General features: G+C 41.5%; 1 protein-coding gene across 16 annotated transcripts in view; it reads left to right on the top strand.

Moving 5' to 3' along the window:
* MED12L (mediator complex subunit 12L) overlaps nucleotides 1–24,653 on the top strand; it is a 336,247-nt gene that overhangs the window by 70,677 nt on the left and 240,917 nt on the right. For 15 of the 16 annotated variants that reach the window (XM_049629661.1, XM_049629655.1, XM_049629653.1 and 12 more), the window contains 5 exons: nucleotides 143–412; nucleotides 4,467–4,616; nucleotides 5,378–5,477; nucleotides 5,795–5,931; nucleotides 23,280–23,411. In XM_049629661.1, coding sequence (XP_049485618.1) covers nucleotides 143–412; nucleotides 4,467–4,616; nucleotides 5,378–5,477; nucleotides 5,795–5,931; nucleotides 23,280–23,411 — 789 coding nt within the window. The remainder of the gene's footprint in view (nucleotides 1–142; nucleotides 413–4,466; nucleotides 4,617–5,377; nucleotides 5,478–5,794; nucleotides 5,932–23,279; nucleotides 23,412–24,653) is intronic. The other variant, XM_049629663.1, reaches the window with a different exon arrangement.

Raw genomic sequence — 24,653 nt, 5'->3', positions numbered from 1 at the left:
CTATTGGACAGCACTGGTTTCTACAGTACTTGTGAAGTACCCCCCCCCCCTTTTCTCTTAATGAAAAAAGTCTTTGTTAAAATAGTTGTTTCACCGAGTAGTATCAGATGTGACTGAAGCCCGTTGTCCTTGTGCTTCTCAGTATTCGGACGAGTTTGTTCAGTCGGCTTACCTGTCTCGTCGTCTTGCCTACTTTTGTGCCCGGCGTCTTGCCTTGCTGCTGAGCGATAGCCCCAGCCTCCTTGCTGCCCACTCGCCCCACATGATGATAGGACCAAACAACTCAAGCATCGGGGCCCCCAGCCCTGGCCCCCCTGGCCCCGTCATGAGTCCCGTGCAGCTGGCCTTCTCAGACTTCCTCTCCTGTGCACAGCATGGCCCCCTGGTTTATGGACTTAGTTGTATGTTGCAGGTAAGTCCCTGGCCCTTGCTGTTTTATGTTAAAATTCAGCGTAGGAGATAATCGAGTTAAGAATTGCCCCTTCAACTTTCACGTCACATTCCAGTTTTTTCCTCATCCAAATAATTTACAGATTGAAGTTTCATGTTTTTACTTTTCTATGTTGGATCAAGCTGAGTGAAGATTTGTTGCTTCTGTGTAGAAGAAAGTTCTTGTAGTTACCTTTTATTATACCATGCAGCACTCTCAATGATAAAATCCTTGAGGGAACCCACAGAATAAGTCTGCTATATTACTTTGCTTTTGGAAAGACATTTTCTCAGTGCAGCATTTTATAGCTTCCTCAGTCCACATCCTAAGTTGGTTGCCATCCTCTCTATTTCTTTAAAATCCAGGTAATTTGTCAGGCTCTGTTGTTCGGCCAAGTATCACTGCTTGTGTGGTCCTTGAACATCCAGTCGCGTGCAGGCCACTGGGCCGATGCTGTCAGGAATGAGATACAGCCCCGTCCTAGAGGAGCTCACAAGTTAGTGTTCAGGTTACACTTCTGGGGCTCTTAAGGTGTCCTGTTCTTTACTAAGAGGCTTTGGCCTGGCTTTAAAGACATGTTCTCCACTCAGGTAGAGCTTACGGTCTCGTGGGGAAGACAGGCTTGTCAATGGACAGTTTCCATATACTATGGCAAAGGCCAATGGAAGGATGCGCAGGGGACTAAGGGAGTTGAGAAGTGGAACTTGTAGTTCAACCCAGAATTCAGAGAGGCTTTCTGAAGGAAGCAGTTCTGACTACTGCATATTATAAGAGTTTTTTTTTTTTTTTAAAAAAAGGTGCTAAGAGTATTCTTGGCAGAGGGAGCAGCATGGGAAAAGGGCCAGAGGGTTGATCAGTCATCTTGTGTGCAGGTTGGTATTAATGGAACATCAAGTGTAAAGCCTGTTGGGGTGTGGGCATATAAGACTCCCTAGGTGCCTTATGATTGGGATGCGACTGGAGGGTTTTAGGCAGGAAGGTGCCATGGTCATTTGTGCCGTTGATTTAGATTGTTGTGGCCACAATAGAGGGAGGATTTGTGGGAGTAGCAAGGGAGGGGAAAGAGAGGGAGAGACATGGCCAAAAAAGTCAGTTTGGGAGAGTCTAGGTAAGTTTACTTTTGGACAGTTTTGGATTATTTGTCCTTTAGCATCTCTAAATAGTTTTGTTCCAGAAGTTTTTACACGTCTCATTTTGAAGTTGATGCCAGACATCCAGCCAGATGTGTGGATTTGAATCCCTCAGGGACTTTTTTTTTTTTTTTTTCTCAGTTCAAGTTTAATAGAAACAAAGATCAAAAGTGATGCCCCACTACTGTACACATCAGTTGACTTGCCACATAGCACAGCATGGGCCATTCTCTCCAGAGGAAGAAAGGCTGGCTTCCCCAACCCCTGCAGGAAAGGCCTGTCCCATCCCATACCACATCTGCACAGAGACACTTGGCTGACCCAAACCCCAAGAGGGGGTGAGATTACCTGAAGAGTTAGCAGTGAGTGGCAACCTGTGGCCTGAGTGGTGAAGAGGCGGCTGAAGGGCAGTCCACGGAGGGGGCCGTGAAAGTGTGGCCAGACTGGACAGAAAAGGAAGGGGAGAGACTATTGTTAAAGAGAGACAAGGACAGCGAGAATAGGAATGCTATTGTTACGATTCTGTTATAATCTTACTAGCATTTATTGTGTTCTAAGCATCGCTCTAAATTGTAACGTGTATTAAGTCACTTACTTCTCAGAACATCCTATGAGATTGGAACCAATATTACTGCTGTAACATGAATGATGAAATGGGGGCGTAGGTCACACAGCAAGTAAGTGGCAAAGCTGGAATTCACACCCAGGCAGTCTGGATCCAGGGTCCACACTCTTACCACCATGCTGAGCTGCTTCTCTAGCTACTGCAGGAAGTTTCCAAAAGGAGATGGTCGTGGGCGGTGCCCCCATATTGGGGAAGTCTGGTAAGAAGATAGCTGGATAAGACCGTGGTCAGTTGAGAAGCCATTGTAAGGCGGGTTGAGGAGTGATGAAGAATGAGGAGAAGTAATGCTACCTGTTCTTTTTGAGAGACCTGTCTGTGAAGGAAAGGAGAGAGATTGCTGCTAAGTAAGTGGAGATTTTTTAAAAGGTTTTGTTTTTTTGATGGTCAGATTTGAACATACTTCTTTTTTTTTTTAATTTTTTTTAATGTTTGTTTATTTTTGATGGAGAAAGACAGAGCATGAGTGGGGGAGGGGCAGAGAGAGAGAGAGGGAAACACAGAATCTGAAACAGGCTCCAGGGTCTGAGCTGTCAGTACAGAGCCTGACGCGGGACTTCAGACTCACGGACCACGAGATCATGACCTGAGCCGAGGTCGGACACTCAACGGACTGAGCCACCCAGGCGCCCCAGATTTGAACATATTTCTCAGCTGAGATTAAACTAGTAGAGAGTGCAAACAGGAGAAGAGGGGTGTGTGATAGATCAGTGCCCTGGGTATTGGTGATTTTAAGAACACTGGGAAGAACTCCATGATGGACAGGAGATGAGAACCCCGACCTCCTCACACACAGGAGGAAGGAGACGGGTATGTGGACCAGTGGAGACAGATGCAGTAGTGGGGCTCAGGGACTTGACGTTCTTCATATCTGCCACCTGGTTTCCACAGAGATGTCTCCTAGACTTCAGAATCTAGTTTTTGTGATACTCAGTTTTGCATTTTAGAAGAAACATTGCATCCCTTCTCTAATAAGCTCACAGTTTGTTGAGTGGCACAACAATGATAGTTAAGACAATTTTTTTTTCTGTAATGTTTATTTTTTATTTTTGAGAGAGAGAGAGAGACAGAGACAGAGTGTAAGTGGGGGAGAGGCAGAGAGAGACAGACACACAGAATCCGAAGCAGGCTCCAGGCTCTGAGCTGTCAGCATAGAGCCCAATGCTGGGCTGAAACTCAACGAGTCGTGAGATCATGACCTGAGCCGAAGTTGGGTGCTCAACCGACTGAGCCACCCAGGTGCCCGAGACCTGTTTTTTAGAATCCTTGCAGACCTGATTTTAGCCTCTGCTCTTCCAGTTTCTAATGTAACCTTTAGACTCTGTTTCCTGTGTGTGAGGGTGATGGTGACAGTTCCTACTTGGTGACCACACATGGTTAGGGTTGTGATGATGCAATGTTCAGTATGGAGCAAGGACTTATTTAAACTGGAGCCATAATATCGACTCTATGTTTAGAAGGCAGAACGATAGCATAGAGGTTCTAGACACGTGTGCTGAAATCAACTTGGCTGGTTATTACTCTCCACTGTGGCTCCTATTCCTCTGTGGTACAGTGGGGGGAATAGCATTACCTACCTCATGGGATCACTGTGGTCTGTGAGTGAGGGGTCATATAAGGTGCTTCATGCAAGCTGGTTGAAGAAAAAATGTCTGCAAGGGTGTAACGTAGAGGTAGGCAAGCTATAATCTGTAGGCCAATGCCAGCCAATGAGCTAAGAATATATTTTATATTTCCAGTGAGTTATTAAAACAAAAAGAATATGTGACAAATTATAGGTGACCTGCAAAGCTTAAAGCATTTACTCTCTGGCTTTTTATAGAAAATGTGCCACCCACTGGTCTAGGGTTACTGTCTGTCTAGCATTTATGAAGCTATTTACTGCATTATCTCAGAGATTATTTCATAGATTAAAACAAATTCCTTTTTAGATTTTATAACTTTAGAAATTACACATTCTAATTCCATCTCCTTTTTCTAATTGCATGAAAAAATTGTTTTAAGTGACAATTTTAAGTGATAATTACTGTGTTTTTATTAAGTTTCCTAGGTTCTCTGTGCTGGAATGTTAGCTTATGAATTATAATATTCCTTAATTTCTCAGTAGCTGTACCACCTCCATTTCAAATTAATAATTCTATTTTAGTTTTGTCTTAAGACTTGAAAAGTTGAGAATGGGTACTTGTAGGAAACTATAATATAGTTATGATGAGGCCTCGTTTTTATTGTTAAGCTGTTATACTTGTTCCTCTTAAATATCTGGATTTTCCTGCTTCATTTCCAGACTGTCACTCTCTGTTGCCCAAGTGCCTTGGTGTGGAATTATTCCACAAACGACAATAAGAGCGCGAACCCAGGCTCGCCCCTGGATCTGCTGCAGGTGGCCCCCTCCAGTCTCCCCATGCCGGGTGGGAACACAGCTTTCAATCAGCAGGTAGACTCTCTGTTACGGTGGTTGGACGGGTGTTTTCATTGAGAGGCATCACGACACAGCGAGCCGAGTGGGTGTTAGCCTCTCAGATGCTTGGATGCCTGCCCTTCCCAGCCCTGCTCCCCATCTCTCTGAGGGCTGTGGGGGGAAGTAGTTAGCCTCTCTGGACCGCAGAAGTTCATCACATTGCTCCCTTCCTCCTTTAGCTCTTGCTGGGCAGCTCTTGCAAAGAGTCCTGCCACCCAGGCGGTAATTGTGATGGTGGCTCTCATACATGACACAATTCCCTTAGATGGCAGTCTGTGATATTTAGTAACTGTTTTTATTAGTGCCGGGTTATTTGGTTCAGAGACTTAAGAAATTTAAACCGCGGGACTGTGACTAATGTTGAGAGTAAGATCCCTGTTTTTCACCAAGCAATTTTCTTAAATTCATAAAACATGCCTAGCTATTTTCATACATAGAAGAATGGCTCAAAAATGATACTTGTGAGCTTTCACCTTCCCATAGAGGACATCCTAAAAAATTTTTACTTGTAAAGCAAGCATTTATTTTTTGTGAGTGTTTGTTATTGACAACTGGCATTGAATCACCCCTCGTAAATTTTAAAATGCGCTTCTTGGACAACAGGCTAAATTTGTTACGGTGCAGTCACGATTGTAGTTCCCTGTAGGATGCTCTGCTCATGTGGAAAAACCTGACATGATTTAGACAGCCACTGTGGCTTTCCAGGCATAAGTTAATTAGAAGCGATTATCTTTCAGGTTCGGGCAAGGATTTATGAGGTAGAACAGCAGATAAAACAAAGAGGCCGTGCAGTGGAAGTTCGGTGGTCTTTTGACAAGTGCCAAGAGTCAACAGCAGGTACAGAACCCAAGAGAAGAAGGAGTACTTTTGAATGTGGGACTTGATGCTCTGTTTCTGATTCTTATAACTCAGTCAACGTATTGAATAAGGATGCTTTTTGACAGAGGCACCTAGTGACTTTTGAGGGCATTCCTCTGTCTGTGCCCTTTAGTTCTTCGCTGTCTAGAATGTCAGGTTTGGTTTTGTTGGCAATTCTCACATGCTGAGAATGATACTTTCTTGAAATCCCTTTTGCCCTACATAATGATGGCTTTGTACTATGCTGTTTGGCTTTGTTTGACCTCTTTAACTGCTTGCTTAATTTCCACATCTAGGGGTGACCATTAGTCGGGTTTTGCACACGTTGGAAGTGTTGGATCGACATTGTTTTGACCGAACTGATTCCAGCAATTCAATGGAGACGCTTTATCATAAGATTTTCTGGGCAAACCAAAACAAAGATAACCAAGAGGTAGTTAATATTTTTCTTCTTTTCATTTAAATTTTCTCAGCATATTTTCTCTTTTTTTTCATTCAGTAAATTCTGGTGAAGTCTTTTCTATGAAGTGTAATAACTTATGAAGGGGTCTACACCCTGAAATCATTTTATTGTTGGACTAAAATGCCCCCGAATTATTAAAAAGGAATGTCCATTGGGCTTATTTACTTAGGTATAGTTACTGGAAAGACTTTTCTTGGCCCTTTTATCATCACTCCCCATCATTTTAGTTTTAGCAGAATATTCTTTATCTGGCGATTGGACTTTATATAATGGTTTAACTTTAACTTTGGGGTAATCTATTTTAATTTTTTTTTTTTTTAACGTTTATTTATTTTTGAGACAGAGACAGAGCATGAACGGGGGAGGGTCAGAGAGAGAGGGAGACACAGAATCTGAAACAGGCTCCAGGCTCTGAGCCATCAGCACAGAGCCCAACGCGGGGCTGGAACTCACGGACCATGAGATCGTGACCTGAGCCGAAGTCGGACGCTCAACCGACTGAGCCACCCAGGCGCCCCAAATATTTTAATATTTAGAGCAGTGAATGGATACTGTGATCATATTTTTTAAAAAAAACCCGTATTAGGATTCTCCAAACAGAGCTAACAAAGAAAAAAAACTGTGTGTGTGTGTGTGTGTGTGTGTGTGTGTACATATATTTACATACATATATATAAAAGTGAAAAGTATTTATTTTAAGGAATTGGCTCATAGGATTCTGGGAGCAGACGTGTCTGGAATGTAAAGGACAGGCCAATAGGCTTGGGACCCTAGGGAGAATTGATGTTGCAGCCTTGAGTCTGAAGTCAGTCTGGAAGCAGAATTCCTTCTTCCTCAGGGACCTGTCTTTTCTCGTAAGGCCTTCAACTAATTGGGTGGGGTCCACCTACCTTATGGAGAATGATCTGCGTTACTTTAAGTTTACTGATTTAAATGTTGTCCACATTTAGAAGAATAACTTCACAGCAACATCTAGACTGAATTTTGACCCCAACAACTGGGTACCATGGACTAGCTGAATTCACACATAAAATTTATCATCACAGACAATTATTATTTTAGGCTTTCTTAGAGTAGATTGTTTCATTATTGAACGGTCTATAAACAAAGGTTTTCCAGTTTTTTCCCCCCTAACCTTATTTTGGGAGAATGAAGAAGTTTGTCTTATTTTTACAATGGAGAGCACCCATGGTATGTCCAGGTTGTGCTAGGCACCAGGAACAGAGAGGTAAGTTTTAAGACATGGTACCTACCTTCAAAGAACACCTTAGTCAACTGATTACTATTAGCTTTGATTTCCATACTAGCTTTTGGGAATGCATATGTGGAAAGGAGAGATTAGACAATGGAAACAAAAACCCCCAGACTTTCCTTATATACCGTTATGTGAACCTGATGTGAACCTGTTCTAGGTTATTCCTCTTTCTGGAATAATTTGTGTCATCCCCTGGCTTCTTGAAGATAAGGTTCACATTCACTGCTGCCAAGTAGGATATTGGAATGTTGAGTGAGGTAGACTGAGTATATGTTCTTTTTCTTTTCTTTTTTTTTTTTTTTACATTTATTTTTGAGAGGCAGAAAGAGCACAAGTGGGGGAGGGGCAGAGAGAGAAGGAAACACAGAATCCAAAGCAGGCTCCAGGCTCTGAGCTGACAGCATAGAGTCCGATGCAGGGCTCAAACTCACAAACCACGAGATCGTGACCTGAGCCGAAGTCAGTCGCTTAACTGACTGAGCCACTCAGGCGCCCCGAGTGAATTTTCTAATTCATTGTGAAGTCTCAGTGGCAATGCTTCATTCGGTGCTTCTGTGGAGCACACGGCATGCACCCCTTTTACTGACTTTCCTTTAGCAAGAAGCGCTAGATGTCAACTTATTTATTGTACTCTGCTTATTGACATAGATTAGAGTATTACTGTGTTCTTTTGGAGTGGAACCCTTGAAGTCTATTTGTTATAAAGACTTAGGTAAAAGGTTGCAAGAGTACTAAGGTTTTCAATACGTAAACTAAGATACGTGGAAGGAAAATAGGGATACCTAAAATTCAAGGTGTCCTTTTGGACTGCTAAGCTTTCTGCACTGAGAGTTGAGTAAAGACTGCGTTGTTCCCTTGTGAGCATTTTAGCTGTACCCAAACCCCTTGAGTTTTGTGGTTAGCTTGACTCTACAACTTTATAGTGAATGAACTGGCCAACTTCAGAATTGCATGCCTCATTCATCCACAGAGACTAAAGTTATTCACTAGCACTCTTAAGAGATCATGGTACATCTCTTACCAAGGGCAGAAATTACGTTTTGTATTTTTGAATAAAATCACTCTCTAAGCTCTCTAAAACACTGTTGTCTCCAGTGAGCAACGTCTCCACCCAGGATGCTGAGAGGTGCTTGCCACTAGAGGGCGACATGTGCTCAGGGTTGAGGGTCTTGTGTGTTCCACTGGCATACTTCATTGGAAGGAATGTCACAATGTTGCCCATTTAGGAGTAATTACATTGAATGTTGAATCAACTATGGAAAGATGTGTTGTGAGTGAGTGGTTGCTTTGTGGTTATCACACTCTTTTAGGAGTAATACACAAATTACATTTTAAACCTGTAATTCAGACTGGTCACCTTTTCTTAGTAATCTATCAGAAGAACTAGGTAGATCCTGTTAATTTAACATTAGAATGATTTTTAAACCTTAAAATATTGACATTTACATATTTAACATTAATTATTTAACCTTAAATTTTAATTAAATTAATTTTTATTTTGGCATCTGTTTGTGTGTTTCAAGGTATGTGTGTATATGCAGGCAGATGACAGTGTTTCATCTGTTTACTCTTCACCAAGGTCTATTATTTTCTCGACACCCGAGTCACTTTATATATTCCTGGAATTCATGTATGAGCTGTGGAGTTGTATTAACTGTGATCAGCTGTGTGACCTTGAACAAGTTACTTGTAGGCTTTGTGCCTTAGTGCCTTTACATATTAAGTTGGCGTAGAGCATTTGCCTTGTCTGCCTCTAAGGGGACATGAGCACTTTGAGATTCATGAAACATTCTATAAATATGTTAAAAATGTTGCTGTTAATGATAACAGAGCAGTAATTATTAGTAGGTTACGATTATATTGGAAGAACCAGGATGATGAAACTCTAATTTTCTGATTAGAAGGAGTTGTATAAATTGGCATGGTTAGGATTCAAAAACATGTCTCACTTCTTGAAAATGTGTTTCCCCTTTTTTGTTTTCATAATTTGTGTTAGGACTTAGCATGAAAGATAATATAAGAAGGGACCAGTCTCTGTAGTTGCAAAGACCTTGAGGTTTACTTTTGCTGAAGTTGTATTTAGGCAGGCCTGGGCCCTGGATTGCACATCCTGGTTTCCCACATCTGCTTAGGCAACTTGAACTTCAGTCTCCTTGATTCCTTTTTCTCTGGAACTGCTAAAAGGAAATCTAGTTCTTTCCACTTTCTTGTAGGGAGGGGAGGAGCAGCTGTACAGATGGGATGCAGAGTCTGAAGTTCAGATTTGCGTGTCTAAGTAGTCTTAGTATTTGGCCAAAGCCCACTGAAAACCGTAGTGCATGGGATGAAGGCATTTGAGGATTTCGTCCTGCCCTGTGGTTAGACTGCGGTCACGAGAGTGAGAGTGTGCTCCACGATGGGCTGTGCTAGGCCTGTGGCATGCTTCCGCTCATTCTACAGGCACTGCATTATTCCCGTACCCACGCCTTCCCTTCTGCCCCCCATATCCTCAGCTGCTGCTTCTGTGTTAGGGCTTGGCAACTGTTGTAAGAGAAGCACAAATATAAACCTCAACCCCCTCAATGTTTGCTTATTCTAGATTTATGCTACTTGATTTTCCACTCAGTGTAGTGTGAGATAGAAAACGTGAAGTGCTTACTTAGGACAGGGCTCAGAGACTTGTGTTGCACAGTGGCCAGGCAGGTGGTGCAAATTAATGGTAGGCTGTTGCATCCAGGGCCCCTGGGACGTGACTGGGGAGGGGGCATGCCCTTTCTAAGTAGAGTGGCCTGTCTCAGATTCTCCTTGGGAATGTAGACCCACTGTTTGATCCTTCAACATTTCTGGAGAAGATGTATATCAAGATTTACAAACTCTCCCAATTAAAAAAATTTTTTTTAATGTTTATTTGTTTTTGAGAGAGACAGAGCACAAGTTGGGGAGGGTCAGAGAGAGAGAGGCAGACACAGAATCCGAAGCAGGCTCCAGGCTCCGAGCTGTCAGCACAGAGCCTGACGTGGGGCTTGGGCTCACAAACCATGAGATGATGACCTCAGCTGAAGTTGGATGCTCAGTCGACTGAGCCACCCAGGTGCCCCTCAAACTCTCCCAATTTTAAAACACTTTGCAGGCCAAGCTGCATGTCTGTTGTCCATGTTTGCCCACATGACTTTCACTCTGCAACTCCTGGTGAGTGTTTTGTACACCATTTGCTAACTGATTTGCCTGTTTAATGTTTCAGAACCATTTCTACTCTGGCTGATGGGGGCAGAGAGGCCGGTGCCACAGGAGGGACTATTGTTGGGGATGGGGGGGGGGGGACCTTCCGATTCCAAGTCCTGACTGAGCCTGTCACTTGCAGCCTTAGGCGAGATCCACATTGCTGACCTGAAGGCCGAGGGTGAGGTGCCCCTCAGCTTCACACAGCACCCAGACCGCTTCCTTCCTCTTGGCTTCTTTCCCCGTTTATGTGGGGTGTGAAGGGAGAACCAGCTGCATCGTTGGCTCCCCCAGGGACATGGATAGAAGGGAAAGTCTGAAGATGACGGGAAGAGCTGCCTTTTCACTTCTCTCTTTGGTGCCCAAGGAAGCAAGCTTTCTCCTGAGTAATGAAAAGGCCTGAGTGGCGGTGGAGGCATGTGCACTTCCTCTTGCCCTGCTGTGAAAACAAACTGTCACACGCCAAAACCCGAGAATCTGCATGTTTGCTCTTCCTTTCCTACTCAGAATAGTTAGGAAGCACTCTGAATAGGTGTGTTGAGTTCCTCCTGATTTCTTTGAAAGGCCTAGGCCCAGAGTCCAGAGCGGCTGTCTTACCCCTGGCACAGGCCTCCGGGGCCGCACCGGCCCTTGTATCAGTGTGGCTGAAGAACTCCCACCATCATGCAAAGGAAAATCTTGGTTTCTGTCCTTGCTGGCCACGTTCCATGTTCTTCTTCCTGCAAGTCTGTAGCCCCACAGGTCAGGGTCTGTGTTCCTTTTGCTCACCAGCAGCACATCACCAGTGTCTAACACCATGCCTGGGGCCCAACAGGTCCTCAGGAAGCATTTACTGAATTTGTTTTTAGGGGCTCGCTTAAAAGCTGCTGGGACAGTGAACTGGAAAGAAAGCCTCTGTAAGATTGGGTTTGGAAGGGTAGGGGTGAGTGCTGTAATCTGTTAGCTCTAACGATGGTACAGGTTCAGATGCGCAAGAAAATATGTGAATGTGGAGGGAGGAGCTTGGCCAACGGAAGAGTTCTCAGGTGTAAAATTGGCAAGTCGGTGCATTTCTTTTGTGGTATTTGGACAATTCACTTACTCTTGATGAGTAAGAGTAAATTTCCCCATTTTTAAAAAGGGCATTCTATCTCTTGATGGTGTGAGAATGATAAAACACTGAAAGGTTAATGGTGCCTTGCACGTGGATGGGTACTGAGTAAACTCTAGCTGCTGTTATAACTGACTCATGTATGTAGGGAGGCAGTTAAACCCTGGAGACATGGAGGGAATATGGTTCCTTGGGACCACTGTGGACACACACACACATACACACACAAACAACTATCCATCACACAGTCCATTCATCCATAAAGCACAGCCAGGATCCGTCAGGCTTTTTATATTTGATTTTTACCAAGACTTTACCCACAGTAGGGAAGCAGTCAGATGGGACTGGCCAACCCAAGGCAAGGTGGCTGCAGTACCACCAGGTAGAAAAGGAGATGATGCTCATTTCAATGCTTAGGGGTTTTTGGTTTTTGTTTTTTTTGTTGTTGTTATTAATGTTTTGTCCTTCCTTCCTTCCTTCCTTCCTTCCTTCCTTCCTTCCTTCCTTCCTTCCTTTCCAATGTAAGAAAAAGTCACTTTTAAAAATCGAGGCTCAGGGGGCGCCTGGGTGGCTCAGCTGGTTAAGCATCCGACTTCAGCTTAGGTCACGATCTCGCAGTTTGTGAGTTCGAGCCCCGCATCGGGCTCTGTGCTGACAGCTCAGAGCCTGGAGCCTGCTTCGGATTTTCTGTCTACCCCTCTCTCTACCCCTCCCTTGCTCACGCTCTGTGTCTCTCGGTCTCTCAATAATAAATAAACGTTAAAAATTTTTTTGTAAAAATGAAGGCTCAAGATAACAAAGTCAAATGTGGCAAAAGTCAAGCCAACACGGATGGCACATCTGGCTGTCTTCCTGCTGAGATGTGTGTGCCAAATTTTAGAATTGAGGATGCTGATCACAGCCCTGTCTGAGCACGTTGTACCGTGGAAGTCACACGGTTTCCTACTGGTCGCTCTTAGAGCTACCACTTTCTTCTTTCTTCAAGTAAATCCATTAATCAAAGGGCAATTATGTTAACATAGTGGGGGGGGGGTGGCATGCACAGACATTTAGACTTTGCTGTTACTGATAAAGAGGGTAATGAATCCATTTAGAGTGTGGTAGGCCTCTTGGATTAGATTGTTTCTGAGCCTGTGTACCAGTCTTTTTTCTTCAGACTTTTTCTGAGTATGTCTTAAGCACTAGGCCCGTTTTAAGTGTATTGTACCATCTCATTTATTTTTTCCTTGGCCAGTGAGACACATGTGAAACAAAAAAAAATTTAATTCTTGCGTTACAGATGAGAAAACCAAAGCGTAGAGCAGATGAGTGAGTTGTCCAAGCTAGTGACCAACTCACTGGTGGGGAAATAGGGATTGAGATCCTAAATGGTTCCCGAGCCCAACTGTTAACTAATACATTCTTTTTTTTTTTTTTTTTTTTTTTGAGCAAGCATATGTGCATGCATTGGGAAGGGGCAAAGGGAGAGGGAGAATCTTAAGCAGTCTCCATGCCCAGCACAGGACCTGACATGGGTCCCAACATGGGGCTGGATCTCACAACTGAGATTATGACCTGAGCCTAAATCAGGAGTCGGATACTTAACTGACTGAGCCACCCAGGTGCCCTGCCCTTTAATTAGCACATTCTGTTCCTTGTACCACTTTAAAAACTCATTTAATTCAGGTAATTCTAGTTGAATAAACAAGTGTCAGATGAAATTTTGGAAGAAGGAGGGAAAAAACAACCTTTGTAATTGCCACAAAGAGTTTTCATATTAATATTGGCGTATTTGTTTGCAGGAATAATCTTTGGTTTTTAAAAGTGTGACAGTTTCAACAGAGTAAACAATATTTATGTTAGAAAATGCCAATCTTCAAGTTGAGAAAGCTGACCCTTAGAGTATATCATACAACCTTGAGGTTGATTCAGACTTGGATTTGAGTCCTGGCTTTGCTGTCAAGTAGCTGGGTGGTCTCAGGCTAGTTCCTTGTTCCCTCAGTGTCATTCTCACTGCACAATGGCCTTACTACTAGAATCCAGTCCATTTGGTCCCATAGGGTACCACCTAGTAAATGTCAGTTGTTACGTTCATGGCTGGATCACTTTGGTTGTCAAGTGGGTTGAACCTAGTACCATGTTTTAGAAATTTATTGTTCTTCTTCTCATCTGTAGGTTCCTTTCCTTTTTCGTAAGAGGCAAGCCATAAAGCTTACTGCCCTCTACAGTCATGACTTTTGCATATTAATTCACTATGAGAGACCTGACACTTTTCAAAGACTTTTGGAGGGATTTACTTTATAATTCACCTCCTGTGTGACTTCTGTTATCATGCAATTTCATAGTTCTCAAAACTCTATTTTTTTTTCCGTTTGTATTTAAATGTTGATGATTTAACTGAAGAATAGCAAATTCATTTCTTGGCACAGTGCAGATTAATGACAGCTGATTTATATACTCAGAGGAATTGTTTTAATTTTGTTTTCTTATCTACTACCTTCTCAGAGCTCAGAGCTGTGTTATTTTTAACTGCTGCTTAAAAAAAGAAAAAAAGTCCTTTTTGCTGTCATAGTATATGTTTTGTTTCTTAGATGTCTTAAAACCTAATGACTATCAACTTTGATTCTAAGGATGAGAGCCTAGGAGAACCTGCCTTTTTTCCTCATCAAAAACCAGCCATCTCAAATATCTTTTGGAAATGTACATAGGGAATCATTCATATTCGTATTTATGAAGATTTTTCACAAGTGAATACTATTTATATTTAAGTCTTCTGGGTTTGTGGTTAATAGTCCTGGTCTTAGTGCTTTTTATGGTGATTCTGAGTGATCATATACAACAGGCTTATGTTCTGTTAGCAGTTTAGACCACTTTTTAACTTAATGCAACTCTTGAAATTCTTCCAGATCTTCTTAATGTGCCTCAGGTTGCAAGCCATATGCAATATCACTACTCTGTGTATTATCCCTTGTTGTTTATTGGTGCCATAATATGACTTTTTAATCTAGATATGGCCATTTTGTTTAATGTTGACTAAGAGTGATTAATCACATTTATAAACATGTCCTTTTAGTCTCAGAAAGCTGTTGAAAAGCTTCATTCGGTATATGATCTCAAGTTCTTTTAGTTTGCTGTTGCTTATAGTAATGAGTCATTGGTTTTTCCCATTCCCTTTTGTGGTATTGTTATATAATGAAGGTAGTATATTAAGAAATTTCTTAAAATAGCAGACAATCTCAAGGATCTTCTAATTTCTAGAGGAAGCCTGGCTCTCAGATGTAGTTGTCAGTTATTTTCCCTTGTTTGTCTGTTAGAGAAGACCTGTGGTTAGTTTCTATAAACCAATAGGTTATTGAGTGACCGAATAAAAATTGAATTAGGCTTAATCTATCAAGTTTCTCTTTTCCAGAAAGGAAAAATATTACCAATCTCCCTGATGATGAGGGCCTTCTTCACATTTCGGATATCTTTATTATAGATGTGGATAGCACCACTAATGAAGATTATTTGCAACAGAGTTTATAATGATTTCAGTATTTTACCACTGTGGGTGTGTCCAAAGTTCATGAGGCTAGATGAACAATGCTATTATTTGAAGACATTACTGGTTTTGAATTTTGTGTCCATGCATTGTCCTATTTATCCTCATTATAGAAATCATTCTTGTGATTTGCTTTTCATTTTTTTAAAGAAATATTTTTATGTTTTGAAGTATGGTATTACAATACAGTGCAGTATGATACACTGTTATTAATTTCAGGTGTCTTGTGAGTTTTGTACACATAGGATGTGATGCATTCAAGATATCATCAAGTGCCCTTTAGCCACAGTTTAGACCCTTGTCCCATTCTTCTGCTCAGAACCAGAGTATATTGGCGCAAGAGCTCCATCTGTGGAGCAGATAGCTTGAGTTTGACTCTTAGGTCTATGACCTAGTAACTTGGAGACGTTTAACAAGTTATGTAACCTTCAGGCCTTAGTTTGCTCAGTCATGGCACGGTAGTGAAAGCATTAGAACAGGGCATACTGTATAGAAAGCAGTCGTTATATATATATGAGCAGTAGCCACTGTTCATTTTGGAACATATCCTTTGGATATTTTCCTGGGCATTTGTGTACATATACATGAATGCTTAGTAAAAGGTCAGAGGACATAAATGGATTATGTTCTGCAAACTATTCTGCAGGATTTTCTTCCCTCACGGCTTAATATTGTCTGTTGCTTTTTGCTTGTTTTTGTTCTAGTCATGATACTCAGTCTTTTAATCTAATAAAGTTTTCTAGTTCACTGGGTTGGTAGGGGGAGATAATCATTCTATGCAAACTCTAGTAATGTTGCCATATCCTTTCAAATGTTTATTCCTTCTTCCCATTGGCTAAATCTTTCAGAATGATGCTAAATAATAATGTTGGGACCAGCATCCTTGACTCATTAATTTAGGAATGAAAATACTTCTGATACTTCACACTTAACCAGCTGGTAGATTGTCAGATACTTTTACCATAGTAAGTAAGTACGTGTGTAGGTTGGGGGAGGGCAACAAAATAAACTCCTCCCACCATTGTCTGCCCTCATCTTAACCTTGTTTTTGCATTGGGTTTCATGTTATACAGAGTTGCTTTTCCTCTATGATGACAAATAACTGTTGAATCTACTATGTGCCAGACACTGTGGTAGATGCTGAAAACAAAACCATGCAAAAGACAAATCTTTGACTTACAAGAGCATCTGGTCTAGCAAGTATTATTAGAGGAGGAACAAAGTCTTTGGTAATTCATTCCTGTGATTTCATTTTCTGCATGTCCGTTCAATGACAAGTCTGGCTTATCTCTAGAGAGGTAGAAGTCTGGCTGGAACAGTGGGTGGCAGTGGCTGGTTGGAGTGCAGCTGGGCAGCAGGCTTCGTGTGTGTGTGTGTGTGTGTGTGAGCCACCTGAGAGATTCCCAGGTAACCGCGGTGCTGCTTGTCCTCACAGGGATCTTGATTCAGTGATGACAGGAGTGGCAGAAAGAATGGACTCTGGAATTAGGCTTCCTAGCTCTGCCATTTTAGATCTGTGTTGGCCGTCTTCACCCCAGTTTTCTTATCTGTCAGATGGGAGTAGCGCCACCTACTTCAGAGTTTGTTGTTGAGATTAGAGATGACGTGTGTGAAACACCCACTGCCCGCTCAGTAAATACTTTCAATTATTACTTCTACTACCTGTGGCTGGAAATTTACAACTGTTAGTATTATTCTGGCCATGATTAACATGTTTTAATTTATGCCATGGCTAGAATTCAGATTCTTGATGCCCTGGTTTGGTGCTTTTTTTTCTGGCCTTTATGTGCTGTGGCTCACTTTCTCTCTCTCTATCTTTCTCTCACTCACTCACTCATTCTTCTGTGTCCTGTTTGTCTCTGTGTGGTTGTCGCCTGGGGGGTGCGTGCTATGGACTGTTAAAGTCTTATTCTCTATTACCAAGTACCATTATGAAAAGCTGTCTGTTACTGCCCCTGAAGACTCTAACTCTCCTTTATGGTGTTCGAAGTGGTAAAGGACTTTCCTGTAGTACCTCTCAGAGGTCTCTCTCCTTTTCCTAATGGATATTTGAAACCAGTAGCTGGAGATCTAATAACCATGAAGCCATGTTGTGAAAGATGCATGTTACATGGAAGTGATATTATAGCACAAGAGAGCAGAATATTATGATTTTCTAAGCATCAGGAGTGGAGGAAGAAGAGCCCAGAGAAGCTTGGAGCTCACACAGAAGGCCATTGTATACTGTTGGAGCAAGGTCAAGGTGACTTCCCGAGTTCCTTTGACACACTGTGTTGCTGCACTTAACTTAGTTCATTTTCCAAGATTTACGTTGTGGCAAGAGTTTTATTAATTAGCTGAGTGATCTTGCACAAGCTATTTAACATCTCTTTGCCTTGGGTTCCTGATTTGTAAAATGGTGATAAAAATAATAACTAGCTAATAGGTAGGAAAGATTAAAGGAAATAATTCCCGAAACACACTGCACTGCCTGACTGTAAGTTGAGTAAGCACTCAATAAATGTTAATTATCTACATTATCACCTGTAAATTTTCCAAGATATCTTTGTGATTTTCAGAGTGATTAAGTCCATACTATGTTATTTTATGTTTTAAATTTTCATTTAGAAGTGTCTGAAAAGATTTATATTTAAGGTCAAGAACTTTCAATTTTCGATTTTTGTTGTGTCTGCTTTGGTCAGTTATAAGTGCTAAGACTTTAGTAATGACTAGAATAATCAATGTGTACTACAGAAAACTTATTCTGAAAAATAGATTTTTGGTCAGAATAGACAGAGTTTCATCTGGTCAGGGCTAGTCTCTTAGTATCCAGAATGCTTTATAAAAGATTGAGCACAGAGTGGTGTACCTGATGAGTACCTGATGGAGTGATTTTTTTTTTCCCCCTTGTGACCAAAAAATTGCCTGAAATTTTCATGGCCTATTGAAGACCCCAATCCAGAATGTGCAATAAAACTGAGAGGATGGGGTGCCCCTCCTTGAATCTTCTGGGGCAGGAGGAGGAGCAGTCACCCTAGAAGAAGTAGGGGTGCTTCTCCTGGAAGAAGGGTGGGCTGGAGGGGAGATGACCTTCTCTGAGAGGGGACAATGCTGTTGGAGGGGATTCGAGCCTTACCAGTAATCATGCATCTTTGACTTCCCCTTCCTTGGTTCAGGAACAGGCCTCTCCAGTCTGCCTTCCATATTTATACATCTTTAATTAGATATCAAAATATCACTTTGCAGAAAAACAGAAATACAAACCAAGCAACCACTGTAAAAATTCCCATAGTTTCTTTGCTAAAGACAAACTGTCTTGGCTCTGAACCCTCCCTGTGGACCTTTCTTTCCTGTAAGCTTACCCTGTTTGCTCTGATTTGATCCGTTATGTGTCTCCACATTTCAGAGGGAATCTGTTGGTTGCTGGGGCTAGAATGGGGGATTGTTGTGGTATCATGCTTCACTGATAACTAGGCCCTCATATGTTTGTACTTGAAGATCATTTCCTTGGGTTATATTCTCAGAATAATTGGAGCAAATGATCTGAACATTTTTAAGACTGTTGTGAGACAGTAGGAATTACCTTCTAAGGGAATTGCCAGGTTTTATTCCTAAAAAGTAGCATGTGAGACTATATCTAGTGCCTAGAAAAGGGGCTAGCAGTGGTAGGTATTCAGGACATATTTATTGATGAGTAAGTAAATGAATGAATGAGACTGCTGCCTGTCTCATGGTACTCTTTTTCAGTGTGGCTTTTTTCCCAGATGAAAAAAAAATTTTTGTTTTTTAACGTTTATTTTTGAGAGAGAGACAGAGCGTGAGCGTGGGAGGGGCAGAGAGAGAGAGGGAGACACAGAATCCCAAGCAGGCTCCAGGCTCTGAGCTGTCAGCACAGGCAGGGCCTGACGTGGGGCTCCAACTCACGAGCCGCGAGACCATGACCTGGGCTGAAGTGAGACTCTTAACTGACTAAGCCACCCAGGCGCCCCTCCTAGATTTTTAACTGTATGTAGCCTTCCTATATTTGCTAACTAACCAGTAGTCCTCTGCTCTAAATCCTTGAACTACACCTGTGTTTGCCACTTTTTATGTGCTTGTTTAAAACTGCTTTGAAGTAATTTCCTATTTGCTGCTGTAGTGTGTTATCAGAAATTTAGTGGCTGAAAACAACCCAAATTTATTCTCTTGAGTTGTGGAGGTAATGATCGTACTGGGCCCTAATCAGCCTGTCCTGCAGGCTGCATTCCTAGGGAGGCTCTAGGGGAGAATCTGTGTCCTCCTGTTACCCAGCCTCTCTTTCCCTGGAAAGCACTTCTGTGATTACATTGGTTCCACACAATAATCTGGGGTAATTCCTCCTCTCAACTCCTGGAGCCACAGAGTCCCTTTGGTCCTTTAGGATAACGTACTCACATGTCCTGGCTTTGGGATATGGATATCTTTGGGGGTGGGGGACCTTATTCTATCTCCCACATATTTGTTTCTCCTTTTGTTAATCTCTGTTTTGAAATTTAACTCCTTATGCAAGATTCTTCCCGAAAGCCACTTTCTAAAAGGAAGTATTTAATAATTCCCCTCAGTCTTCTGCCTCTGCTCCTGTTAAATGTTGACCTTCTGAGATAATTTTCCTTTTTCGTGCATCCAGATTATTTGTATTCATTTATGTCTGTCCCACTTAATTGCCATTTCGTTGAAGGCAGGGACTGTAGTTCATATCTTGAAGTCCTAAATTTTCCCAAGTTTTTGCCTTTGAGTTATTGTGTGTTAAAGTAATATTTATTAAATTGCACTTAGCAAACAATTATTATTTGAAAGGAATGGAGCTTAATATTTTTAGAGATTTGTTGGTAGGGTGAGAATGTGTTTCAATTTACATATTTAAAATCATGATGTCCTATTGACAGTTATTTGAATTAATTTGTAAGATAGCATCTGGCAGACAAATGGGAACGATTTTCTAATTTTCTAAAAGTTGATTGATGCAGAGCAGTTAGGGGCAGGGTGCGAGGATCTGCGTGTCAGGAACATGAGCCATAGATGTTTCTTTGTATGCACGTTGAGTGTGTCTAATGGGATATACCCAGGAACTGGTGGTTAAATAGGCAGAATATCCTCCCTTTTTTTTTTTTTTTTTTTTTTTTGATAGTGGAATCTAGAAAAGGCTTCTTGTTAAAAACCACTTAAAATGAGAACCAAAACTTCATAATAATTAGTAGGGGGGTGGAGGGAGAGTTTTGAGTGGGAAATTATCTTGAAAAATGATAAAATTATCAGAATGTATCTTATAACTAATAATTTCTTAATAATGAAGAACTAATGAAGTATAGTATGCCCCAAATACATAAGTATATAATTATTCATATAGCAGGGACAGTGTGCTTTCAAATTGGTATAATGTGACCTGATTTTCCAGGATGATCTTCTTAGAAGTTGGTAGTAAAACATCTTTTGTAACATCCTACTGTTTTTTTTTTTAAATAGGCCCAGAACCTCCTGGAAAGACTGGCATTATTTGGCAGTCTATTGGACATTCCAAAAGGAGTGGACTTGGCACTCATTGAATCTGGCCAGTATCGGAAAATACTTACTGGTTGAAAATAGATTATAGGTGTAATTGATGGGAGTACAAGAAAGTTTCTGTGATAAAATTTTATATTTCAAAAACCTAAATCCTTGGATTTTCTTAGCACACTATTCACTTAATTCCTAAAAATTACAAGTTGAGACCACAGCTCTGGCAGGCAGACTGAAGGCCCTTCTGTCTCCAACTTAGGATCTCAGATGTCTGTAAGGTGAGACTGACAGATGCTCATTGCCTATGAGATAATGGAAGGTGCAGACAGCCGGACCTAATTACTTCCTCCTTTGTGTTGTCAAAACATTTTTTTAAAAAAATGTTTATTTACCTACTTATTTATTTACCTAACCTCCACATCCATTGTGGGGCTTGAACTCACAACCTCGAGGTTAAGAGTCACAGCTCTTCTGACTGAGGCAGCCAGGTCTCAGGTTTTGTAGCTTTGATACAGCTGTCTTTTCTGCTTTTTTTTTTTTTTTTTTTTTCTAGAAGGTGAACTTTTTGAGAACAGGAGCCAGATCTTTAAAAATTTTTGTTTCCTCACTGCTTACCGTGGGTACTTAATAAGTGCTTTTGCAAGTGAATTAACTCCTTCCTGGGGCTTATTTTTTAGCACATTACCCCAAACCAGCGGTCATATGTGAATGTGTTAAAAAGAAGTGTTTTCCTGGGGCGCCTGGGTGGCTCAGTTGGTTAAGCCTCCGACTTTGGCTTAGGTCATGATCTCACAGCTTGTGAGTTCAAGCCCCGCGTCGGGCTCTGTGCCGACAGCTCCGAGCCTGGAGCCTGCTTCAGATTCTGTGTCTCCCTCTCTCTGTGCCCGTAACCCACTCGCATTCTGTCTCTGTCTCTCAAAAATAAACATTAAAAAAAAATTTTTTTTTAAAAAGTGTTTTCCTTTATGTGTACAATCCTGTGCATCTCTAGGTCAAGCAGAGCCTGCTACTTAGGTGAGTCATTTATTCTTTTGTAGCATATTTTCATCTTATTTTAATGATGCAGAAGAAAATTTTAAAACTTTATAAATGTGGATATGATGCACATTACTGACTAGATTGATTTATTAAAAACTGATGGGAGTTATTTTTTGGTAACCCCTTTTCTCAATAATTGAAATGTAAGCATGTGGTGCTTCACTGAATTTATTTTGATATTTTTACTTTTCTCTGGACTAGACTGAATCCAGGCAGACATTCCCTCTAGTTTGCTTTCTTTTTTAAATGTTATGTTCAATCTTGATATATTTTAATCGAATTATTTCTCTTGTGTTAAATGAAGAGACTGAGAGATGCTTTTGAGATCTGTCCTAGATAATATTTCTTTGGTATGAGTCAACATGGGTTTAGCCAAAGTTAGGGTAGATGACTAAGAATCTTGTAATAAACTGATCTTCATGATCTGAATTGTGGGGTAATATCTACCATCTGACTAGGGATTCTTATCCTGGGATTCTTGCGTTTCTTCTCAGAGTCCATGACTTTCTGAAAAATTGTGCTAGGTTTATGTGAGTGTATGTATGCATATTTTTCCTGGGAGTGTGTTTATAGCTATTCGAATCTTAATTGAGCTTATGGATTCTTTTAAAAAAAAAATTTTTTTTTTTTTACATTTATTTATTTTTGAGACAGAGACAGAGCATGAACAGGGGAGGGTCAGAGAGAGAGGGAGACACAGAATCCGAAACAGGCTCCAGACTCTGAGCTGTCAGCACAGAGCCCGATGCTGGGCTCGAACTCACGACTGCGAGATCATGACCTGAGCCGAAGTCGGTCGCCCAACCGACTGAGCCACCCAGGCGCCCCGAGCTTATGGATTCTAAAGTTAAGAACTTCTCACGTAACACATGATGCCAATACTGCAATTATTTAACTCTTCTGGCATAGTGTTTGTAGAATTGCACAAATATTAGACACTTGAAATTGATATTCCATTGGTTGGCTTGGATCCTCTGAAAGGTTGCACAAAAGGATGGTTCATCTTCCCAACTTGCCTCCTCCTGCCTGTCCCTAATTCATGTAACATAAGTCCCTGTGATCCTCAGTCTGTGGTACCCATTTCTAGGCCTTGGTAACAACAGCGCGTAGTTCCTGTGGCGGTGCTGAGCCTTACGTAGACCCAGGATATACTATCCCCCATTAGCCGTGTCTGCATTAATTTTTGTTCCTTTTTGATGCATGGGTGTCATTTTTCATGTTTATCTTTTCTAATGCAGTGAGTCTTTGGTTAGCATTCCAGCCTTGTTGGAGTGGGTGGTGTGATAAACTGGCATGTTAGGATTAGGTACTGAGGGAGGCTGTGAGTGTGAAAGTGGGAGAGGGTAAACGGTGGAGGGGGTGCTTGGCATTGGTAACCTCTGCTCTTGACTTTCAGTGGTCCGTTTCCTTTCCTCCTGGCTTTGATGTTCTGGAGGATCAGTGGAGCTAGGTTACGGTCCTGTGTCAATGAAGGCATATACAAGGAGACATGAATTCTCTTGAAGTCATCCCGGATTCGACTGTTCCAGTAACTGGTTTCCTTCCTTGTCACTGAAGTGTTACTCTTTATACTTGAACTGAAAACGATTTAGGAACGCTTTCTAAAATGACTGTACTAAAAAATACGAGAAAGCTTTAAAGCTTTAAACGTGCCAGGGCTTGCATCCCGTCCTTGGGTGAATGCTGCATGTCACATGGCTGCTGCCCTCTTCTCTTGGTTGTAGGTCGCCCCCAATGATGAAGCTGTGGTGACCTTGCTGTGTGAATGGGCGGTGAGCTGCAAACGGTCAGGCAAACACAGGGCCATGGCTGTGGCAAAACTCTTGGAGAAGAGGCAGGCGGAAATCGAAGCAGAGGTAGGTTCACTTTTCTTTCTGTTGTCAGATGCCATCATTTAAAAATAACTGTTCTGGGGAGGATTCTTTTTTTGTTTTGTTTTGTTTTTTTTAATACTCCTTATGCTTTTTAAAAATTTTTTTTCCCTCTTCAAGGAAAAAGGGAGAATGTTTGTACTTTCACCTAAAGACTACATACAAGATCCCTCTAAGTTGATGAAACCAATAATTTGTATTCTGGACTAGTTTAAAACTGTATCTTTTTTTTTTTTTTTTTCTTTTTTTTTTTTTTTAAATATAAATTTTAATGAGTGAGTGAGCAGAGGAGAGGAGCTGAGGGGAAGAGAGAGAGTGAGAATCAGTGTGGAGCCCGATGCAGAGCTCAATCCCATGACCCTGGGATCATGACCTGAGCTGAAATCAAGTCAGGTGCTCAACTGACTGAGCCACTTAGGTGCCCCTAAAATTGTATCTTTTATTTATTTATTTTAGTGTTTTTTTATTTGGGGGTGGGTGGGGGGGGGGGTAGACAGAGAGTCCCAAGCTGGCTCTGCACTATCAGTGCAGAGCCCAATGTGGGGCTCGATCCCACGAACTGTGAGATGATGACCTGAGTTGAAATTGGGTCAGATGCTTAACTGACTGATCCACCCTGAAATTGTATCTTTTAAAATAAAACTTTAACACCTGATTTAGAACAAAGACATCTCCCTTGATGAGGTTAAGATACACATGCACATATATACATTTATATGTATACACACACACAAATATAATATACACCAACTTTTGTTAATTTTTTTTATTTTTATTTTTATTTTTCAGAGAGAGGGAGACAGAGTGCAAGTAGGGTAGGGACAGAGAGAGAGGGAGAGACAGAATCTGAAGCAGGCTCCAGGCTCCGAGCTGTCAGCGCAGAGCCTGATAACGGGGCTCGAACTCACGAATAGTGAGATTATAACCTGAGCCAAAGTTGATGCTTAACTGACTGAGCCATCAGGTGTCCCAACTTTTGTGAATTTTAAAGCCATGTAATATTTTGGTCGATCTGGAAACATTTCTTTGGGGCAGTTCTGATTTTCAGATTACAGATACCAATTTGTGTTAGTTTTGAGATTATATTCTGGTCCCAGAGAGAGCAATTAAAGCCTCGGAAGTAGATTATAAAGGGGGAAAAAAAAACCAAAGCTAACTTGACAAACATTAGCTTGTGCTGAAGGGGAAAAAATTTAAGCGAGTCTTCTTATCTGCCAGTGAGATCTG

Source organism: Panthera uncia, chromosome C2 (genome assembly GCF_023721935.1).
Source record: "Panthera uncia isolate 11264 chromosome C2, Puncia_PCG_1.0, whole genome shotgun sequence".
NCBI classification, from domain to species: Eukaryota; Metazoa; Chordata; class Mammalia; order Carnivora; family Felidae; genus Panthera; species Panthera uncia.
Note: the sequence above shows the minus strand (reverse complement) of the source record. Positions and strands in the feature narration are given on the sequence as shown.